The 23992-nt window shown below is 42.9% G+C and overlaps 1 protein-coding gene across 1 annotated transcript in view; it reads left to right on the forward strand.

The window, feature by feature from the left end:
* LOC144521459 (neuronal acetylcholine receptor subunit alpha-7) overlaps positions 1-23992 on the forward strand; it is a 57782-nt gene that overhangs the window by 19910 nt on the left and 13880 nt on the right. Inside the window, exons 4-6 of the mRNA XM_078256007.1 lie at positions 12880-12989; positions 16669-16748; positions 22177-22344. Coding sequence (XP_078112133.1) covers positions 12880-12989; positions 16669-16748; positions 22177-22344 — 358 coding nt within the window. The remainder of the gene's footprint in view (positions 1-12879; positions 12990-16668; positions 16749-22176; positions 22345-23992) is intronic.

Genomic DNA, 23992 nt, shown 5'->3' on the forward strand with positions numbered 1-23992 from the left:
TCCTAAAATTTTTGTTTCCTAATTTCTGCCCTGGAATCAGGCTGGTAGCATTTCAAAGAACTTGGGCCTTCGTGAATAAAAAAAATGTAGCCTCTAGTGGTTCTGATTTTAACTCAGAGTTAATGGAGCATCAGTGGGTGAAAGCCTCAACCCAGCCTCCCTCTGCTGTCCCGCTGCCTCTCCTGGCTTCAGACTGCACTCACGCTACAGATGGGTCTGTTTGTGCTGGGCCACTAGAGCTGTAAACTGACTCTGGGGTGGGGAGGGGGGGGAGAGAAACCGAGTAAACATTGATAATAAATTGGAGCCTGCAGACGCATCAGCCCATCCTTCCAGAGAGACTCTGGAGGAATCACAGAACTCCAGTTCTGCTTTTTGACCCAGATAAGTTCGCTGTGATCGAGGAAAGGGAGGGAGGTCCGGGGGCTGCTGGAGCTCCAGCCCCAAATGTTTTCTCCAAAGCTCCGAATCTGTTAGGGTTATAAAATCACTTCAATTTGTGTCATCTCCCCTCAGTCTCTCTGACTGGACCGGCAAATCATTGCAGCAACCCTACCTATGTTCTGGGACTTATAGAAACAGACACATCAGACAGTTTCTACCTATGTTCTGGGACTTATAGAAACAGATACATCAGACAGTTTCTACCTATGTTCTGGGACTTATAGAAACAGATACATCAGACAGTATCTACCTATGTTCTGGGACTTATAGAAACAGAACCATCAGACAGTTTCTACCTATGTTATGGGACTAATAGAAACAGAAATATCAGACAGTTTCTACCTATGTTCTGGAACTTATAGAAACAGGAACATCAGACAGTTTCTACCTATGTTCTGGGACTTATAGAAACAGAAATATCAGACAGTTTCTACCTATGTTATGGGACTTATAGAAACCAGAACCATCAGACAGTTTCTACCTATGTTATGGGACTTATAGAAACAGAAACACCAGACAGTTTCTACCTATGTTATGGGACTTATAGAAACAGAAATATCAGACAGTTTCTACCTATGTTCTGGAACTTATAGAAACAGAACCATCAGACAGTTTCTACCTATGTTATGGGACTTATAGAAACAGAACCATCAGACAGTTTCTACCTATGTTATGGGACTTATAGAAACAGAACCATCAGACAGTTTCTACCTATGTTATGGGACTTATAGAAACAGATACATCAGACAGTTTCTACCTATGTTATGGGACTTATAGAAACAGAAATATCAGACAGTTTCTACCTATGTTCTGGGACTTATAGAAACAGACACATCAGACAGTTTCTACCTATGTTATGGGACTTATAGAAACAGAAATATCAGACAGTATCTACCTATGTTATGGGACTTATAGAAACAGAAATATCAGACAGTTTCTACCTATGTTATGGGACTTATAGAAACAGAAATATCAGACAGTTTCTACCTATGTTATGGGACTTATAGAAACAGAAACATCAGACAGTTTCTACCTATGTTATGGGACTTATAGAAACAGAAATATCAGACAGTTTCTACCTATGTTATGGGACTTATAGAAAACAGAAATATCAGACAGTTTCTACCTATGTTATGGGACTTATAAAAACAGATACATCAGACAGTATCTACCTATGTTCTGGGACTTATAGAAACAGACACATCAGACAGTATCTACCTATGTTCTGGGACTTATAGAAACAGAACCATCAGACAGTTTCTACCTATGTTATGGGACTAATAGAAACAGAAATATCAGACAGTTTCTACCTATGTTCTGGGACTTATAGAAACAGACACATCAGACAGTATCTACCTATGTTCTGGAACTTATAGAAACAGAAATATCAGACAGTATCTACCTATGTTCTGGGACTTATAGAAACAGAAATATCAGACAGTATCTACCTATGTTATGGGACTTATAGAAACAGAAATATCAGACAGTTTCTACCTATGTTCTGGGACTTATAGAAACAGACACATCAGACAGTTTCTACCTATGTTATGGGACTTATAGAAACAGAAACATCAGACAGTTTCTACCTATGTTATGGGACTTATAGAAACAGACACATCAGACAGTTTCTACCTATGTTATGGGACTTATAGAAACAGATACATCAGACAGTTTCTACCTATGTTATGGGACTTATAGAAACAGAAATATCAGACAGTTTCTACCTATGTTATGGGACTTATAGAAACAGAAATATCAGACAGTTTCAACCTATGTTATGGGACTTATAGAAACAGAACCATCAGACAGTTTCTACCTATGTTATGGGACTTATAGAAACAGAAATATCAGACAGTTTCTACCTATGTTATGGGACTTATAGAAACAGAAACATCAGACAGTTTCTACCTATGTTATGGGACTTATAGAAACAGAAACATCAGACAGTTTCTACCTATGTTATGGGACTTATAGAAACAGAAACATCAGACAGTTTCTACCTATGTTATGGGACTTATAGAAACAGAAACATCAGACAGTTTCTACCTATGTTCTGGAACTTATAGAAACAGAAATATCAGACAGTTTCTACCTATGTTCTGGGACTTATAGAAACAGGAACATCAGACAGTTTCTACCTATGTTCTGGGACTTATAGAAACAGGAACATCAGACAGTTTCTACCTATGTTCTGGGACTTATAGAAACAGACACATCAGACAGTTTCTACCTATGTTATGGGACTTATAGAAACAGAAACATCAGACAGTTTCTACCTGTGTTATGGGACTTATAGAAACCGATACATCAGACAGTTTCTGCCGCTCTTTAGGTGGCAGGAGGGTAAATGAGTCATCCTCAACATTAGTTGTGTTCTGGTTTCAGAATGATGAAGGCACTTGTAGAAGAGTTAGATAGCAAAGCGTCGAAGACGTTGGAAAAAAATCACACAAAAAAACTGTGAGTCGAAAAAGTAGACAAAAAACAGCGACAACGTTGAAAAAAGTGACAAAAACGCTGGAATATGTGACAAAAACTTCAAAAAAAAACGTTGGAAACATCGAAAAGCGACAGACGTCGAAAAAAAAAATAGGATGTTATAACGTTGGAAAAAAGCAACAACAAAAAAACTGTCAAAAGTCTTTAAAAACCTAGAAAAAAAAGGGAAAAAAAACATCGAAAAAAGCAACAAGAACATCAAAAGAAGAGATGAAACATACACATTGAGTTCTGGCTTCAGAGTGATGAAGACAGAGAATAATATAAGATACAAAACAGGATGTCAAAAAGGGAGAAAAACATTGAAAAAGTGTCTTTTTTTTTTTTTTTTTAATATGACAAAAGTGACAACAACGCCGAAATATGTGACAAAACGTAAAAAAACGTTGGAAAAAGTAACAAAAAACTGTCTAAAGTGTTTAAACCCCCACCCCCAGCAAGAAAACATCGAAAAAAGCAACCAAAACGTCAAATAAAGTAGAAAAATGAAGACAGTTGGAGAATAATATAAGATACAAAACAGGATGTCAAAAAGGGAGAAAAACATCGAAAAAGTGTCAATGTTTTTTTTTTTTTTTTTAAAAGTAGACAAAAGTGAGACAGACGCCGAAATATGTGACCAAAACATTTTAAAAAACGTTGGAAGAAGCGACAAAATCATCAAAAAAATGCATCAAAAGCATCGAAAAGCGACGGTCAAAAGTGTGTTTAAAACCAACCTGGTCTCACAGAATTCCGTGAAATGAACATTATAGGAGCCATGTATGTTATGTTTGTTTATGGTTTATAGTTTTCACCTATTACGTAACGTAGGACGTCGTGGGGGTTGGTCTCACAATAAACAGTCTATTTATACACCTGGACACCTGCATGGCGGAGGCTAGAGAGGCTTTTTGCATTATTTTTCAGGCAATTGGATTTTGTTTATTCATATTTTTTCCTGCATATCTGAGCATATCTCAGAGTGGATCTGAATTATTCTAACGGCGCGTCATACAGGTGATTGTTCCCTGACTCAGCCTCTCGGCGGCTTATGGAGGTTGCAAAGAAGCCGCTACAAACACGGCCCCTTAAGTTAAGGAAAAGGTCGTGGGTGGGCTTACGGTTTCGTGACATGTGGGACAACAACGGGACGGAAAAGAAGAAAGCGACTTTAGGAAACTTGACATGCAGGACACGATCCCCGGTCTCCTGGGTGAAAGTCCTGTGTTTGACCCGTCCTCCCCCCCAACCAACCTCCTTACGCGGAATTTCGGCCTTACATACTACTCTCTACCGTAGTCGCTCTTAATGCTACGTCATCTTCTCATTGGCTTTACATCGGCGTTGTTTTCCGTGGTGGCCACACAGATTTTTCACACATTCCTTTTGGCCACCAGCACGTAATGCGCTGTTAACAATTCATGATCATTTCACGGAATTCTGTGCGACCCAGGCTGTTTAAAACGTAGGAAAAACAAACGTTGACAATAGCGACACAGATGCCAAAATAAGTGACTAAAACACGGTATGATATATGATAATAATAGTGCATATAGCTGCCTTAAATGGGTTCTTCTTTGTTCATTTGAACTAGGGCTGGGCGATATGGAGAAAATCAAATATCCTGATATTTTTGACCAAATACCTCGATATCGATACCGCAACGATATTGTAGTGTTGACTATTGGTGCTTTCACAAAATATTTACACAATGGGATTTAATAAATAATCATCAGTAATGTGGATATAACGACTAAGTGGGTAAAGGCAAATAATAGAACAGCTACAACAGTCTGGTAGGTTCAGACAATGACATCACTTTACTGTAACTGCCTTTAAAACCAGGAAAAGACAACACTAATGTCATAGTACGATATCCAAAATCTAAGACGATATCTACAGTCAGATATCGATATAATATCGATATATTGCCCAGCTCTAATTTGAACTTCCTCTGACACAATGAAACAACGTTAGGACCGACTCTGGTGTGAATGTCGGAGCGAATGGAAAGTGCAGAGCTTTCTAAACCCATTTCATGCAGCCTGTCCAGATTTTAATTAGGTTTCATATCAGGTCCTGTGGAATGTCTGTTTGTGCACTAATCCGTCCTAATCCGCTCCTCTCTGATGGAAAGGTTGCTCCCCCCCCCGGAGGATTGGTGTTTCCTCTCTGCAGCACCCTCCCAGGACCAACTGCTCTTTTTGGCTTAATTTAATTTGGCGTTGGCTTCTTCCTCCGCCTCCTCCCCCAGCTGAACTGCTGCTGCTGCTTCTGGAGTCATTGTGTTTGGGGAGGAGGAGGATGAATGTCTGTAAGCGAGAGGAAACATTTCTGTGTGGGTTTTTTAATGTCAGTGTTCTTGCAGCTTTTGGAAGTTTTTCTCCCGGCAAACTCGAAAAACTTTGGCTAAAAAAACCAAGCGTCACCTCAGAGAGTCTTTCAGAGAAAACGTTGACTCGCTCGCAGACTAAAAAAAAGAATCAATATCAACATATTGGATTAGATTTCTACCTTCATGGGCTTTTGAAAAGGTCTGTCTCCATTATTTAGTTGTGTATTCTTTTCAGGGGCTATTATTATTATGGATGAATGGATTAGTTGTTTGGTCTCTAAAAAAATATATTTGTATTTGATAGGGACCGTGCATATTTATTAACATTGCTGTATAAAAAACATCATGTAAATATGCCATAATTAGTAAAAATAGCTACTTTTCATCTGCAGTCCCTAGGCAGGTGACATAGGACTAACATACAGACAGCCAGCAGTCATACAGCACTCATTCACTACACATTAAAGGTGCCCTGCCACATGTATTTCATTACTTTGTGGTAATGTCTGAAGTGCTACCATGGACTCTGTAACATTTTTTGTTTCAAGCCATTCGAGCGTGGTATAAAAGGCCTGCAGCTCGATTTGTGCCAGTTCTCGTCAATATTCAACGAGCTAAGCTGCTTGACTCTGATTGGCTGACAGCTAGCCAATGAGAGCCTGGCTATCAGCATCCTTTACCCAGCGCAACTGGGCGAGCTCATGAATAGTAATGAGCTCAGGCAACACCACGTCAGACTGACCAGCTGTTATAATTGGCCTGATTTCTCAGGCTACTCTCAGGATACTCGAGTCTGGTCGGTGTGTTCGTGCCGTCGTCCGTCCGAGGGGCCGTCGGCCTTCATTTGGGCTGATTTGACATGTATAATCGGCGGGGGGCGGGCACTGCCGGCAGTCGGACTCAATGACCCATCTGATTGGTGGAGAGCTAACCAGGAAACGGGGAGCGGGATGAGCGTGACTAGAGTCTCTAACATCCTAATTTTTCAACATGTTCTCACACTCATCTCGTAAAATCTGGACGCTTGGTCAGTTGCCTTTGTCGTTCTTATTGACGCTAAAAGTCTCCTTTAGCGCTATAAGTAAACACGCTTGGTCGGGACTATTGCCGTCCCTTTAGAGCTATAAGTAAACATGCTTGGTCGGGACTATTGCCGTCCCTTTAGAGCTATAAGTAAACATGCTTGGTCGGGACTATTGGCGTCCCTTTAGAGCTATAAGTAAACGTGCTTGGTCGGGACTATTGGCGTCCCTTTAGCGCTATAAGTAAACGCGCTTGGTCGGGACTATTGTCGTCCCTTTAGCGCTATAAGTAAACGTGCTTGGTCGGGACTATTGCCGTCCCTTTAGCGCTATAAGTAAACATGCTTGGTCGGGACTATTGCCGTCCCTTTTGATGCAGTTATGTTTAGGAAAAGGTCGTGGGTGGGCGTACGGTTCTGTGACACTCGGGAGGATAGAAAAAAGCGACTATAGCAAGCGTGACAAGCGTGACGTGAACCCCGCTCTCCTGGGTGAAAGTCCTGAGTTTTTCATTTTTTGGGCGACAATACATATTAGCGCCGCCTGCTGTTACGGAGACGTATTACGTCTCGTCTCTTCGGTGTGTTCTGAGGCATTTTTTAGACCAACTCGGGGACACTGATCAGTCCCACTGCCTTTTCTGCCGAGGTTTGGCCGTCGGCTCTGTGTGTCTGGGCCCTAAATGGTATCACACAATCCCCTTTTACAGATGTCTGAAAATGGTGAAAAATGTGGATCAGTGTTCCCCAAAGATGACGTCCTGAAATGTCTTGTTTTGTCCACAACTCAAAGATATTCAGTTTACTGTCACAGAGGAGAGAAGACACTAGAACAATATTCATAACAGATTCATAACATTTTTTTTCATAAATAATTACTCAAACCTATTTATCAAAATAGTTGGCGATTAGTGTGTCGGCATGCTAACAGTAGCTAATTATCAGAGTCCCAAATAAATCTAGTTATGATGTTTTTTGTCACGCTAAGGGCTTTTCACACGGGGAGCGTTTGCCGCGCCTCGTAATTCATTTTCAATGAGAGGCGAGCAGGCAGGCAGGGGTGGGCGCGGGCAGTTTGACAGGTGACGCGACAAGCGGGCGCAATCCCCTGAAACTGTCCCGGTTGTTCTCGTCACACGCACTAGAGCTGGGCGATATGGAGAAAATCAAATATCTCGATATTTTTGACCAAATACCTCAATATCGATATTGTGGCGATATTGTAGTGTTGACTATTGGCGCTTTCACAAAATATTTACACAATGAGATTTTGGATAGTCATCAGTTATGTTGATATAATGACTAAGTGGGTAAAGGCAAATAATGGAACAGCTAGAACAGTCTGTATTCAGAAAATGACATCACTTTACTGTAATGCTGCCTTTAAAACCAGGAAAAGACACTTATGTCATATTAGGATGTTGCGATATCCCAAATCTAAGACGATATCTAGCCGTCATATATCGATATATCGATATACTATCGATATATCGCCCAGCCCTAACACGCACACGCCCGCCCGCCCATAAAACTGTTTTCTAAACAGTTCTCAGGACATAGACAGCGGGGATTCTGCTTGTCAGAGCATCGGCACAAGACTGGATTTATCAGGTAACGTCCGTAATTATGACTATGCTTATTTAGCTATCAGCAATAACAGTCTGTGGTTAGGAAAGACTAGGATTACCACTAGTTGGTCAGCTGATCTCATTCAGTTGTACAGCAGGGATACAGTAGTGTAGTGTAGCCTTTTGACGTCTTTGTGGGGGGGGTTTCCCCATGTTTTTGAAGCATTTTCTGACATTTTTGCCTCTTTTTTTCAACGTTCATTTATCGATTGTTTTCTCAAATGCTATAAAATTGAATACAAGTAGTGTACTGATCATTTGTGGTACTTGTGGAGATTGTCAATGATATTTTTTGGGACAATTTGGTTATAAGAAATGAAATTTGCCCCGAGAGTTAATGGCACTGATGACGATGGACCAGTGTGTGAACTGTTTTTATGCACCTTTCATCCCTTTTGAGCTTCTTGCGTCAGTTCATCTTCTTTCCTTGAAAGTGTGCAGCTTTCTTTTGGTCTCATGCTGTTCTGACTCGTTGAGCCTTTGAACCTTTTTTAGGCATGGGATCAGAGCGCAGACACCTTCAGCGGCTCTTTGAAAACAGCTCTTGATATGAGACGCTTTCTCACCCTTTTTTACCTGCACCTTATTTTCCCATGCATTTGTGTCTACGTACTTACTTACAGTACTTACTCCTCTTCATCCCCTATGGGACATAAGGCTTCAATGAGCACTCTCCATGGCATTCGGTCCCTGGCAGCATGTTGGGCCTCTCCCCATGACAGGTCCATCTGTTCCAGCTCTTGTGTCACAGTTCTGCTTCAGGTGGTTTTGGGCATCCCAGGTTTTCTTTAGCCAGGTGGTGTCCATCTTAAAGCAGCCATATTATGCTCATTTCAGGTTCATAATTGTATTTAGAGATTGTACCAGAATAGGTTTACATGGTTTAATTATCAAAAAACACCATATTTTTGTTGTAATGCACATTGCTGCAGCTCCTCTTTTCACCCTGTGTTCAGCTCTCTGTTTTAGCTACAGAGTGAGACCTCTCACTTCTGTTCTATCTTTGTTGGGAGGCGCACATGCTCAGTAGCTAGGTACGGATCACATCAGCTAGCTAGCTAGCTAGCTGTTTGTTTCTACAACTTCAGTAGTACAAGGCAGGATTAGCTGGGAGACTTCTTCTAAACAAGGGCGCCCTTCCAACTTTGTGTGGAATACCTGCAGAACAGGGACATGGAAGTAGTTCTTTTGTAGATTATGGTGAACTAGTGTGTGTTGTAGCAGTGTTTTGCCATTGAGAACGAGCTAGCATGCTAGCGCTAGCATGCTACGGTTAGGCACATTGTCTCGGCTACTGACATAGAAAGCCGTGCAGATGTTGACCAGCTCACCCAGAGACTGAAGGCAGGACACATTCAGAAACCGTATCTCACTCTAAACAGCATGGATGGTTGTTTTTCCATGTTTGTATGTGTGTGGAAGCACCAGAAACACAAAATAACACCCCAAATCCCAGAAAAATGGGCACTTTAAGGAGACTTTTATGATGCGGTCCTAATCCATCCTCAACACATGTCCTAGCCATCTCAGGCATCTGTGTCTGTGCGTAATCTCCTTGGTGATGCTCTGGCTTCCCGTTTTCTTGTACAGTTCATTGTTGAAGATGTTATTAGGCCAAAAGATCTGGCATATTGGTCGGAGGCATCCATTATGGAACACTTCTATTCTCCTCATGTCTGTTGACAACTCGCCAGCTCTCTGAACCGTACAGCAGAACAGACTTTACATTGCAGTTATATAGGAGCATCTTCGTTTTAAGGCTGTATTGCTTTGATCTCCAGATGGGACGGAGTTGGGAGAAAGCACCCTGAGCCTTTCCCAGCCTTGCTTTAATGTCTTTAGATGCCCCGCTGTCCTTGATAATCCACTGATGGGACTTCCCAGATTGCCCAGTGGTTCCTCATTAACAAGGATGGGTGCTGTGGGGATGGAGTTGACACACATCACTTGTGTTTTGGAGGTTTTGATACTGAGCCCAACTTGTCTGGCAAAGTTGTTAAGTCTATCGGTTTTAGCCTGCATGTTGTACTGGTTGGTTGATAGGAGAGCAAGATCGTCAGCGAAGTCAAGATCTTTGTGTCTACGTGAAGATTGATAATTAAAGTGCCCATATTATGAAAAAACCTTTTCTGGGATTTGGGGAGTTATTTTGTGTCTCTGGTGCTTCCTCACGGATACAAACTTGGAAAAAAACCATCCATGCTGTTCTGAGTGAGATACGGTTTCTGAATGTGTCCTGTCTTCAGTCTCCGGGTCAGCTGGTCAACATCTGCACGGCTTTCTACGTCACTAGCTGAGACGAGGGGCCTAGGGGGCTAACCGTTAGCATGCTAGCTCGTTTTCAATGGCAAAACACTGCTACAACATACACTAGTTCACCATAATCTCCAAAAGAACTACTTCCATGTCCCTGTTCTGCAGGTATTCCACGCAAAGTTGGAAGTGCGCCCTCGTTTAGAAGAAGTCTCCCAGCTAATCCTGCCTTGTACTACTGGAGTTGGAGAAACAGCTAGCTAGCTCATGTAGTCCTTACCTAGCTACTGAGCACGTAGTCCTTACCTAGCTACTGAGCACGTAGTCCTCACCTAGCTACTGAGCATGTAGTCCTTACCTAGCTACTGAGCATGTAGTCCTTACCTAGCTACTGAGCATGTAGTCCTTACCTAGCTACTGAGCACGTAGTCCTTACCTAGCTACTGAGCATGTGCGACTGCCAACAAAGATGTTACAGCAGTGAGAGGTCTCACTCTGTAGCTAAAACAGAGACCTGAACACAGGGTGAAAAGAGGAGCTGCAGCAATGAGCAGTACAACTAAAATATGGTGTTTTTTGAAAATTAAACCATGTAAACCTATTCTGGTACAACCTCTAAATACAATTATGAACCTGAAAATGAGCAGAATATGAGCACTTTAACAAAAATCTTTTGAAATTGGTCCAGTATTAAGCAAGAAGAAACAAGCTGCAATGTAACGTTAACGGGCAATTGTGCACCGTCAACTACCGTCCACTAAAAGTCCTGTTGTTGCTGCTGACAGACTCAGATTATTATTCTAAGTGTCTGACAACGTTATGAAAGGATCCCTACAGAGATAGACCTTTTAGTTAAAGAGGAAGATCCTTTTAGTTTAACATTAGTAAAGTGCCCGTTCAAAATGTGCCTGTTTGAAACGGGCCGATTGCTTGGCTGGTGGTAGTGCAAAATCGCAAAAAACTGAGATTTAATTAGTTTAAGTATAAGTTTAAGTACAAATAAGATATTAAATAAGTATAAACGTATATATCTCCACTCGCTGTTAAAAAGTTTTGCTAACTTTTGCTCTGAGTAAACATTAAATGAGCTACTCTTTACTTTTACTTGAGTCGATTTTTATACCGGTTACTTTACAGGTACTTAAGAAAAAGTTCATTAAAGTAATAGTACTTTTACTTAAGTAGAATTTTCTTGTACTCTTTCCACCTCTGCTGTTGCCAGGCAGCCTGCTTTCCCTTTCCTCCCGCTCTCTTCTTCTCTACTACTTCTTGCTCATTCACAGATCATTTTGTTGTTTCGGAGAATACTGCAATGCTTGGAGCACCAGAGGTCATCAGGCCTGTTGTTTTGGCTGCTTTGGACGTGAACTTCAGATGTGATTTTATTTTTATTTTTTTTGCGGGTGTTTTTGTGTCGGCCGCTGCTGTGACAGTTGTGCTTTTCAAGAGATTCCTCTGGGGAAACCCTCTCAGCTCTTTGACAGGAAGTAAACAATCCATTCTGACAGATGTGTGCGACCTTCCCGCCGTCAGAGAGGCTCCGAGATGTGATGAGGGAGAGCGAGCCCGCCACAGCAGCTGCTGAGTATGTAAATCAGACATCAACACCGGCGTGATGTTTGTTGGCAGCGAGCTCTTCTCTCTCTTTCCCTCCCTTCTCTCTGCCGCTCTGTGAAGACAGACACGGCTAACAATGGCGGTTACATAAGATCCAGCAGTGTAATCTAGATTCCAGCAGCTGAAGTATGGAGGTCAGACACAGAAAGAACGGCTGCTTATCGGCTGCTTCCAGACATCGCTTCTGGACGTGTTTACTATCCTCGCACTGTTTATAGGGACCTCATTTCCATCTTTTTGTTTCCCCAAAATACAAACCGCATTGTGTAGAAAACAATCTTGGGATTATGCCTCACTTCTGCCAATTATCTACCTAACCGATTGCACCTTTAGGGTTTGATGAGGCCCTGTTTATTTCTCCTTTTTAACAGGGCGCACTACACATTCATTGACATTTCTCTAAATGATGTAAATAATTCATAGTGTCTGGACAGATGTTACAAAGTCTCTCTTAAAACAAGGACATGGGATTAAAACGTTCTTTTGAATGGTATGGTTTTTCATCAGTGTGCAGAGCAATGATAAGTATGTATGTGACGCAAAAACAATATCATGCTCCACTGCCATGCAGGTTCTGATCAAACCAGGCGTAGATTAACAATGAACTAATTAACTTGCTGGTCCTAACTTTGAACCAGCAAGTTGCGTTTTAAGCTCCTCTTTCTGTTTGTGGAGAGCTACGTGACACATGAAACTATATCGATGAGGACCGGCGAGTTAAATCGGCCGTCCGAGAGTAAACCAGGCAGACACACAGCTGACGACCTGCAGGTGGACGCGCTGGAGACAGGCTCGGACATACACGCCACGGGCCGCTGTGGACTTGTGTCGGTCACGCAAGCGGTTCCAGATAAACGCGGAAAGTGTGTCAGAGTCTCCCGGACGGGTGAACTGAGACTCCGTTTCCTGCTTGTCGGTTAACGGTTAATGATCGGTTAACATTTCATTTCATTGGGCTTTCTTTTATTCTTTCTCTCTTTCTATGTGAAATGAAGCTGCCTTTAAGTGATCTCAGAAATGTCGAGATCTATAAACCACCTGACGGAATAAACTAAGTTTCTGTTGCTTTTTAAAAAAAAAAACATTGTGTGTGTTTGCAGTACTGGACAGATTTCTACCTGCAGTGGAACATATCAGACTATCCAGGTGTGACCAACGTCAGATTCCCCGACAGCCAGATCTGGAGGCCCGACATCCTGCTCTACAACAGGTACACCACCTCAAAAAGTTGATCTCATACGACGAAGATATTATCCGTTTGTATCGTGCTCTAAGTGCTTCATTCTACACAATTTTCTCGTTTTAAAACGGCCTAATTAAGCCTTAAAGTTTATTTAGTACGTACAAGATAATATTTTCTACGTAGGAGATAAACTTTAAAGTGCTCATATTCTGCTCATTTTCAGGTTCATAATAGTATTTAGAGGTTGTACCAGAATAGGTTTACATGGTTTAATTATGAAAAAACACCATATTTTTGTTGTACTGCACGTTGCTGCAGCTCCTCTTTTCACCCTGTGTTCAGGTCTCTGTTTTAGCTACAGAGTGAGACATCTCACTGCTGTAACATCTTTGTTGGCAGTCGCACATGCTCAGTAGCTAGGTAAGGACTACACGCTCAGTAGCTAGGTAAGGACTACGTGCTCAGTAGCTAGTTAATGACTACACGCTCAGTAGCTAGGTAAGGACTACACGCTCAGTAGCTAGGTAAGGACTACGTGCTCAGTAGCTAGTTAATGACTACATGCTCAGTAGCTAGGTAAGGACTACATGAGCTAGCTAGCTGTTTCTCCAACTTCAGTAGTACAAGGCAGGATTAGCTGGGAGACTTCTTCTAAACGAGGGCGCACTTCCACCTTTGTGTTGAATACCTGCAGAACAGGGACATGGAAGTAGTTCTTTTGGAGATTATGGTGAACTAGTGTGTGTTGTAGCAGTGTTTTGCCATTGAGAACGAGCTAGCATGCTAACGGTTAGCCCCCTAGCCCCCTCGTCTCGGCTAGTGACGTAGAAAGCTGTGCAGATGTTGACCAGCTGACCCGGAGACTGAAGGCAGGACACATTCAGAAACCGTATCTCACTCAGAACAGCATGGATGGTTTTCTTTTTAAGTGTGTATGCGTTTGGAAGCACCAGAGACACAAAATAACTCCCCAAATCCCAGAAAAAGTGATTTTTTTCATAAAATGGACACTTTAAGATGACATCTCCTGCGTAGGAGATGTCATCTTAAAGTTTATCTCCTATCTCCTACATAACTTAATAAGCAGAGTTGTGACAAAACCCCACTTTTCTGAGTGCTGGCGTTGGATGAACGCTGGATTTCAAAGCTGTGACGCACCATTGAGCGAGTCGAAGGAACAACAGGATCAATCTGTCTCTGGTGGATCAGGGATGTTTTAGTTCACGGTGTAGATGCCCTGAACGGAACCAAAGACAACTCACTCGGTTTAGATTTTACATCCCTCAGTTCTGATTCAGCAAACAAGCTAATTCAGCTAATGCCCCCCCCCCCCATCCTCTCTGTTAACAGCGCTAAAGATAGCTCTTCTCCCTGTCAGGATTAATCCCTTGCTGCTGGCTATGGGAGGCTCTCGGCGGGATGTTGACGAGCTTTTCGGCTCATTAACGGGAGGGAAGGGGTAACGCTGTCAGAGGGAATATTGACCTGGCTGGCTTTAATGAGAGGGGGCCAGAGCCTGACTTTGAATCATTATCGAACACCAGCTCAACTTTACACCAAACTTACTGTAGTTTCACTTCTGAGTTTTCTTCTTTCCAACATGCTCTTCCTTCCGCCCACTAACTCCAGTTAATCCAGTTATTAACATTTTTTTATTTTACCTTTATTTAACCAGGAATACGACTTCATTGAGGTTTATGAATCTCTTTTTCGAGAGTGTCCTGGCCAAGACAGCCAGCTGCACAATTATCTTCCCCTGGGCCATTGGGACTCTTGATTCCTGCAAATAACCTTACCTTGCAACACGGAAAATCTTTTAAATAAGAAATGCACTTAAGTTAAGCTGGAGCGGTCATGTTTTCGGTTTTTAATTTGAAATGTATTGTTAGGAGGATAACATGGATGTATGGGTACAGGGCCAGGCAGCATGACAGAGACAACCATAGGACAGAGAACACTACAGGAGGGCTTTCACCGGCCACCTGAACATAGACGCCGATTTATGTTTTCCTCCGTGGGTGCTCACGGGCGCACGGCCTTTGCAAAAAATAGTTCAAAACCTTAGGAAATGGACAGCGGCCGACACGAACACACACACACCTATTAGCTCAATAATAAAGCCGTAAAGTAGGCTTTCAACTCAGGACAGCTCCACTTCTCACAGATACAGACAGGATTGGAGAGGAGAAGTTGAACTGACACGTAATTGCGATCAGCTTCATGGGAAATTAAGAATCAATGCCACCTGTCTAGTAGCCTAGGCCTAAACATGAATAAGCAGGCCGGGGCCTGGCTATCGATGTTACATGAAGATAGCACACAAGTCCACACAGTAATGCACGTGCACGCACTGTATAGTGGGGGGATGGAGGCGGGTCATTTTTCATCCGAGAGACACTGTCATTGGTGGATAGGATATGGAGCAGGGGACTGACAGCGACATAACCAATCACACTATGACAGACGCTCCACTTAGCACCAACTACAGCGTTTCATTTTAAATGAATGGAGCCTACTGGCAGTCTGGCACACGTGGGTGCTCAGTATTTACCGGTGCCTATGGACCCAATAGCTGCTGGTTAGTAAATACGCAGGAAGACCAGAAGCGGGAGGAAGCGTGGGTTAATATGTGTATTAATAATACTGGGATGTCTACACAACTGTGTGAGTCGATTGACTTCAAAAAGTTCATCACTTTACTCGAACCAAAGTAGAAAACACCTGATCATGTCTGTCTTCTTTAGTCTGTTGGCTATTTAGGCTTTTTCCTGGAACACGTCACTTACACATGTTGCACATACTGCTGCGTCTTGTGTAGACTGTTTACATGTGTGTGATCATCATCACATGTACATTTTATGTACCGGTGTTATTGTTGAATACATATTTCTAAAATTGTATGTTGTTTTTGTTGAGTTGTCTGACCTTTTTGAATCTTGGCCCTGACAAATAACCCATGTTACAAACAAAAAGACTAAAACTAATAAAAACTAAAGTAAAACTAAGAACTTTAAAAAAATGAAAACTGAAACCCGCTTTAAAAACGTGTGTGTGTGTGTGTGTGTGTGTGTGTGTGTGTGTGTGTGTGTGACCTCGTACAGACTGTTGATCTGTGTGTGTGTGTGTGTGTGTGTGTGTGTGTGTGTGTGTGTGTGTGTGTGACCTCTGACAGACTGTTGATCTGTGTGTGTGTGTGTGTGTGTGTGTGTGTGTGTGTGACCTCTGAGAGACTGTTGATCTGTGTGTGTGTGTGTGTGTGTGTGTGTGTGTGTGTGTGTGTGTGTGTGTGTGAGTGTGACCTCTGACAGACTGTTGATCTGTGTGTGTGTGTGTGTGTGTGTGTGACCTCTGACAGACTGTTGATCTGTGTGTGTGTGTGTGTGTGTGTGTGTGTGTGTGTGTGTGTGACCTCTGACAGACTGTTGATCTGTGTGTGTGTGTGTGTGTGTTTGTGTGTGACCTCTGAGAGACTGTTGATCTGTGTGTGTGTGTGTGTGTGACCTCTGACAGACTGTTGATCTGTGTGTGTGTGTGTGTGTGTGTGTGTGTGTGTGTGTGTGTGTGACCTCTGACAGACTGTTGATCTGTGTGTGTGTGTGTGTGTGTGTGTGTGTGTGTGTGTGTGACCTCTGACAGACTGTTGATCTGTGTGTGTGTGTGTGTGTGTGTGACCTCTGACAGACTGTTGATCTGTGTCTCTCTACAGTGCTGATGAACGCTTCGACGCCTCCTTCCACACCAACATCCTGGTCAACTCCAGCGGATACTGCCAGTACCTGCCACCAGGTAACACGCCCTACTAACGAGCCCCCTGACCTGTTTGATAAGCCCCTCAGGTATTAGGGAAACACGTAACCCTATGTCCACTAGTCCTGTAACAATTTTCACATAATTGTCTAGTCTCGCATCGCCTTCCTCCACCTCACTGCGGAGGAAGGTCTGGTGAGTCCACACAGCATTCCTGGATGGGAGAAAAACGTGCTCTGGTCTTACTGGCATTTCTTCAAACCAATCACAATCAACTTGGGCGGCCGGACGGAGCCACGGTGTCTCTGCTAAATAGCCTCTGGAAGGAACTTGTTTTGGTGGAACATGTGTACGATCAAAAATAGTTTTAGTCGTGCAACAGAAACCTCAGATTGGACAGATAGTCTAGCTAGCTGTCTGGATTTACCCTGCAGAGATCTGAGAAGTTAACCATAGTCCTCACAAATCCACCAGAGGTTAGAACGCCAACACAAAGACAGAGGAAGGGGACGGACATCCGGACAAAATGAGGGACATCCGGCTGAATTTACAGCGGCAACGGAGCAATCCCAGAAGTGGAACGTCGTGGATATAGACTTCTCGACACCAATGCATGGGAAAATAGGGTCCAGTTTTGAACAGTGTTAGTCCCCACGCGGCGCTCATTGGATAGAGTGCTTTTTTTTAACCAAGAAACCCTCACTGGAGTGGGCGGATTCAAAGGAGATTATAAGTAATCGTTACAACACCCAGTAAAGAGCCGCCACACACTAACAACTCCATCAAAGCCTGACAGAAATGCAGTTTTATGGCGGTCTGAAGGGCAGCACGGGTCAACATGAGGTCAAGGGGCCAACAGGCGGGGGTTACGGCCCTGATTGACGGCCTGAGTCTCCTTGAGGCAGCTGATTGAAACAAGACTGTAACACTGAGAGTTAAGGGCTGCATCCGAAATTCCATACTATCACGCTAGTTGGTAGGCTTAACCCTTGTGTTGTCCTCTATTTTGACTGTTCTTAAAGCTGTGTTACGTCTTCTTAGCCAACTTCATTCCAAATAATGACCACTAGTTTAACACTTATTTGTAAAATGCATAGTCAATAAACCTCATTCATATTAAATTATACCTAATTTTCAATTTACAAAAACCCCAGAAATTATGAATTATTTTGACTAATAAAAAACAGAGAAAGCTATGTTGATAGATAAGCACAGCCTGTTTTGCGTATGGAACCATCCAAGTTATTTTAGGGCAATTACGTTGAAAGAAACCCATATTTTTGACATAGAAACATTGAAAACGGACAGAATTTGACCCGATGACAACATGAGGGTTAAACCGTATGTTAGATTTTTTAGTGTGTCCGAAAACTTAGCATGAAACCAATAGTAAGTGAATTAAGTGCTATTTCTGGTTGGAAAAAAGCTACTAGAACAGCACTCCAATCTGACAGAATTTATTGCCACACAACGGACGTTTGGGGCAGCACCTTTCCTCAGCATGTGCACGGGCAATTACACCCTTTGTATGTAATTGCCTGTGCATACGCTGAGGGAGGGCGCTGCCCCAAACGTCCTTTGTGTGCCAATAAATTCTATCAAATGGGAGTGCTGTTCTAGTAGCTTTTTTGTGATTATTCACTTTTAGGATCCAGCATCCATCCTTCAAAGCTTTCTAAGTATCTACGTGACTTGGGCGCGTCCAGTCGTATTTTTTATATACTATTTCCGGGTGAATATTCAACCCGTTCTCATTCCGAACTCGTAAAATCAGGACGTTTGGACAGTGTCTGTCAGCGTCTGATGCGACGATAAAGGCGTCTTTCAGCGTGTTTGTGTAACGCACCGGGGAGAGCAGCAGTTAGATAGCGCTAAAGGGACGGCAATAGTCCCGACCAAGCACGTTTACTTATAACGCTAAAGGGACGGCAATAGTCCCGACCAAGCGCGTTTACTTATAACGCTAAAGGGACGGCAATAGTCCCGACTGCTGCACTTATAGCGCTAAAGGGGACGGCAATAGTCCCGACTAAGCACGTTTATAGCGCTAAAGGGACGGCAATAGTCCCGACTAAGCCGCGTTTACTTATAGCGCTAAAGGGACGGCAATAGTCCCGACTAAGCACGCGTTACTTATAGCGCTAAAGGGGACGGGCAATAGTCCCGACCAAGCACGTTTACTTTAGCGCTAAAGGGGCGGCAATAGTCCCGACAAGCGCGTTTATAGCGCTAAAGGGGCGGGAATAGTCCCGACACGTACTTAAACGCTAAAGGGGCGTCAATAGTCCCGACCAAGCGCGTTTACTTATAGCGCTGAAGGGACGCCAATAGTCCCGACCAAGCGCGTTTACTTATAGCGCTAAAGGGACGGCAATAGTCCCGACCAAGCACGTTTACTTATAGCGTTAAAGGAGACTTTTAGTGTCAATAAGAATGACAAAGGCACCTGACCAAGCGTCCATATTTTACGAGATGAGTGTGATAACGTGTTGAAATATTACAGTATGCAAACACTGGACACTACGTTGGCGTAAGTGTCCCACAATGCAATGCAGTAGTAACGACAATGTTCATAACAGACAAACGGACAGCGACCAAGGCAGCTCTGTGACGTCAAACGCGCTTTTAATTTAGATTTTTACATATTTAAAATCTGACTGTCACCTGTGACGGTCGCTTACCCTTTTCAGTAATTTTAGAATTATCTGGCGAGGACGTTAGAGCGGAGAGTCGGCAGGGGTTACCATGGTTACGCCGGCAAGGAGGCTCTCGGGAAGTGACCGAAAATATACACACTACTATTTGTTTACACAATAGTATGTTGACGGATAGTATGCATGTTGAGTATGTACACCCTAAGGAGTATTTGTGTATTAACAGTTGTACGTCTGTATATTTTAAGGTAACAGTTGTATTTCTGTTCATTTACATTTGTTGAATTGCATTATGGGACATTTATCTTTGCTCCAACAACAAACGTAGTTAACGTAGTTATTCCCAACACCGTTATCATAAAAAAAATAATGTCAACGCGTAAAGAAACCCGCTTTAAATTAATTAAATAACAGATTAATTAAAGGTTCTGTAGTTTTTACTGTAGCTACACACAATATTTCTGTTTTTAATTACGGGACAAAGTCCGGGTAATGAGCTGCCAGAACTTCTCTGTTTTTTTAAGAGTTTATTTCTTAGAGCGTAGTGCCTAGTGTGCGATTTCGGACGCGAGCGTGGACTTTTTTTTCAATGGGACATAAACAATAGCCCAACAGAAAGCGAAGAGGACGTCGTATAAACTTGCTGCTTTATAGACGGAAACAAAAGGACATAAATCTGCCGACATGCCACCATAACATGTCAGGAAGAGACGGGAAAGCCATCAGCTGATCAGGAATCAATAGGCAGTAAAAGTGGTAAGGGCTCTATTACGGCTGACAGCCGACATTGATCGGAGAGACGATGGAGAGACATCAGGCTTCACGTTTCAGCAGCCAGAAAGGAAATGGGAATCCATAGAATTACATTGAATGTATCACGCACACCAGAGAATGGACCCACAAATGCACGACTCAGGCGAGTAAAATACAATGGTTTTATTATATTATATCACAGTGTGATAGTCCGGTCCGTGTCCAGTAAATGAGAAGACAGGCAATGGTCAAAATCCAAGGGAAAACAGGAACTCAGGAATACAGGACACAGGGAAAAGCCGCTCGAAGGCTGAACACGTGGAAACAGACGATCTTGCACAGGAGTAGACTGAACTTAAATACACAAGACAGGGGAGACAATGAGACACAGGTGCAACACATAGGGGCGGGGACAGGTAATCACACAGGCGGGAAAGTAGAAGACAGGAAGTAAAACAAGACAACACATGAAAGAACAGAGAGACTTCAAAATAAAACAGGAAATGGAAAAACTAACAAAAAACATGAAACCAACTAAACACTGAAACTTGACACAGGGACGAGACATGACAGAACGATTGAATTGATTCATATGTTGGTGTTTTTCTAGTTTCTAGTTGATTGCATGTTACGCCCAAAACACACCTTTGAATTAATGAAGACACTAAGTACAACCCTTTAGAACCATGCGCCCGGCGCACCGACCCTTTTTTCTGCCATCAAACTAGCAAAAGTGGATTTGGACACGTCCTAAACGCACCTTACATCGTTAAAATAGGGCCCCATGTGTGTTATGTAAATAAATGTAAGCGATGTGATGCAAGTAGCTCTTGGCCCCTGTTGTTGTTCTCAGATGAAGAAAGGTTGGAGACCCCTGGATTAGTTGTTTATTTGTTGAATTGTAAATTGTATACTTGTACCCTTGTGGGTACTTGTGCCAGCACTGGGAAAGTGTTTATTATTTTCACAAATCTTCTTGAATAGACCTTTTTAGGGTATTTGTATATAACTGATCCCCATGTGTTTCATATCAAAATGTTCAGAACAAACTCAGCTTTCCGTTTAGTGATGCCCACATTTGTCCCAGAGCAATGTGCAAAGAGATAATTTGGCGCTAAAGCTGAAATGTTGATGTTCGTTTTTTGAAAGTCCTCAAATCTCTTTTGAAAACACAAAAACCATAACTTACGATGTGCTGTACGAACTGTTTCGGTGCTTGAAATGAGTTTACAAAAGTCTTATAGGTTATAAATGAATAAAATAGTAAATAAATGTCTGAAATGAAATGTTGTTATATTTGTTTTTGTGTAGAAGTTTTGTCAAACATTGGAGCATCGTTAGTTCTCAGAGGGTTAAAATGTGTCTAAATAATCCTGTAATGCAGCGCTTCTCAAAGTCTCAACATCCGGACTGAACTGCACGTCAATCCGGACCTTGTGTTACGAATTAGAGGATGGGTACCCGAACCGAGCCCGTCGGGCCGGGTTCGGACAGATAGTAAATGATGTTGGGGTTCAGGTCGGGCTCAGTCACATCAGCTCAATATGGCATTGAACATTTTAAATGTAAAACAGCTTGTTATGTAGGTGCGCGCCTGTGTTAACGTGAGCTTGTTGCCCCGTGTGAGCTGATACGCTCATCTGTTGACATTTCTGAATGCCTTCCTACAGCTGCTTAATGAAAGCTTCCACACAAACACACGTACATGTGTCATTAGTATGAGAAACAAATGAGATTTTAACTGTGTCGGACTCGGGTCGGGCTCGCAAAATGCGGCCCGATCCGCACTCTATTACCAATACAAAACCTTCTGTCCAGAAGGAAGGCACCGTGGCTCTGTCCGGAGCTTAGCACCGCCCAAGACGATTGTGATTGGTTTAAAGAAATGCCAATAAACCAGAGCACGTTTTTCTCCCATCCCAGAATGCTGTGTGGACTCGCCAGACCTTCCTCCGCAGTGCTGTGGAGGAAGGTCTGGCAATGCGAGGCTAGGTAACTTGTAATCTGTAACCTATTACATTTCTATTTCTATTTTCTTTTCCCCCTTTTCTTAATTTCAGGAATATTTAAGAGCACCTGTTACATCGACGTGCGCTGGTTTCCGTTCGACGTGCAGCGCTGCGACCTGAAGTTCGGCTCGTGGACGTACGGCGGCTGGTCTCTGGACCTGCAGATGATCGAGGCCGACATCACCGGATACATCGCCAACGGAGAGTGGGACCTCGTGGGTGAGAGCACGTTGTTTCTTAGTTCAAGGTGCTCTAAGCGATGTCACACGTTTTTTTTAGGCTACAACATTTTTTGTCACATACAGCAAACATCTCCTCACTATTTGTTAGCTGCCTGTCCCCTGAACACACTGTAAAAAAACATCTCCTCACTATCTGCTAGCTGCCTGTCCCCTGAACACACTGTAAAAAAACATCTCCTCACTATCTGCTAGCTGCCTGTCCCCTGAACACACTGTAAAAAACATCTCCTCACTATCTGCTAGCTGCCTGTCCCCTGAACACACTGTAAAAAACATCTCCTCACTATCTGCTAGCTGCCTGTCCCCTGAACACACTGTAAAAAACATCTCACTATCTGCTAGCTGCCTGTCCCCTGAACACACTGAAAAAACGCGGTCTCTGTAGACAGCCCAGGCTCCACAAACGGCAACAAAAACAAACTGGCCAACCTGCACCACCAAACATAACAAACAGAGTTCCAGCCAATAACCAACCAGAAGGGTTTGGGGGTGGGGGTTGGGGGGGGTTAGTGCACGGAAGGGAGGGGGAGGGGACGGGATGAGGAGGAGGGAGGGGCGAGCTAGCCTCCGTTTTGTTTGACAATACTTCGAACGTCAACAAGAAGTGACGTCACCCAACATCACTTAGAGCACCTTTAATAGTGTGGGATTATGACATTGTTGTCCTTTAATATGAGTCTAAATAATTCATAATTTCTGCTTCTTTAACTCAGGAATTAGGTATAGTGTCCTATAAATGAGGTTTTTTATTGACCCTGAATTCCAAAAATAAGTGTAAAACTATAGTGGCAGTAAGTTGGTGTAAGTGGTGTTCAAACATGGTAGTGAAAAGAAGCATTAAACGTCAAAAAAAGGCGCCAAAAGCAACTTGCTTTATAATACAAAAGACATGGAAATCTTACTTTTTTACAATATGGGACCTTTAAGGACAGTACTTGAGTAAAAATACTTAGTTACATTCCACCACTGGATGTCATGATGATCAGTACCGCTTCGTTCCGCTCATCAGTTCCTTAGAGAGGAATTAAGGTCAGAAACGTTTGTAAATTTCACGCTGAGATCCCCGGCTGAGACGAGTGAGCGCGCGGCAGATTCCCCGGCAAAATAAACAAGCTGTTGTAATTAGTTCCTCCCCGACGACAGTTTGTAACCCGTCATTTTCATAGGCAATATTTAGACTATATATCTTTCTCTTTCTCTGTGAAATGACGCTGCCTTGTTTTGGAAATGTCGAGATCTATGAACGATCTGACGTAAAACAGAAAGTCTCCTTGGCTTTAGCAAGGTCTCATACTCTGAGATATACACGATTCCTAGAAGAACAATCCCCAGACACTTGTGATGTTTGGAATGTGTTTGTGAAGTTTTGAACAATACAGGAGAATAATTATTATAATACTTTCTTTTACGTAAAGATCATAAATTGATGCATAAAAATGTACCAGAATGCAGGAAATGTTTGTCCCCCAGACCCCCATTATAGTGTGTCTGTCTGCCTGCCTGCCTGCCTCTCTGCTTGCCTGCCTCTCTGTCTACCTACCTGCCTGTCTGTCTGCCTGCCTGCCTGCCTGTCTGTCTGTCTGCCTGCCTGCCTGTCTGTCTGTCTGCTGCGGAGGGTTTCACAT

This window comes from Sander vitreus, chromosome 8, assembly GCF_031162955.1.
Source record: "Sander vitreus isolate 19-12246 chromosome 8, sanVit1, whole genome shotgun sequence".
In the NCBI taxonomy this organism is placed as follows: Eukaryota; Metazoa; Chordata; class Actinopteri; order Perciformes; family Percidae; genus Sander; species Sander vitreus.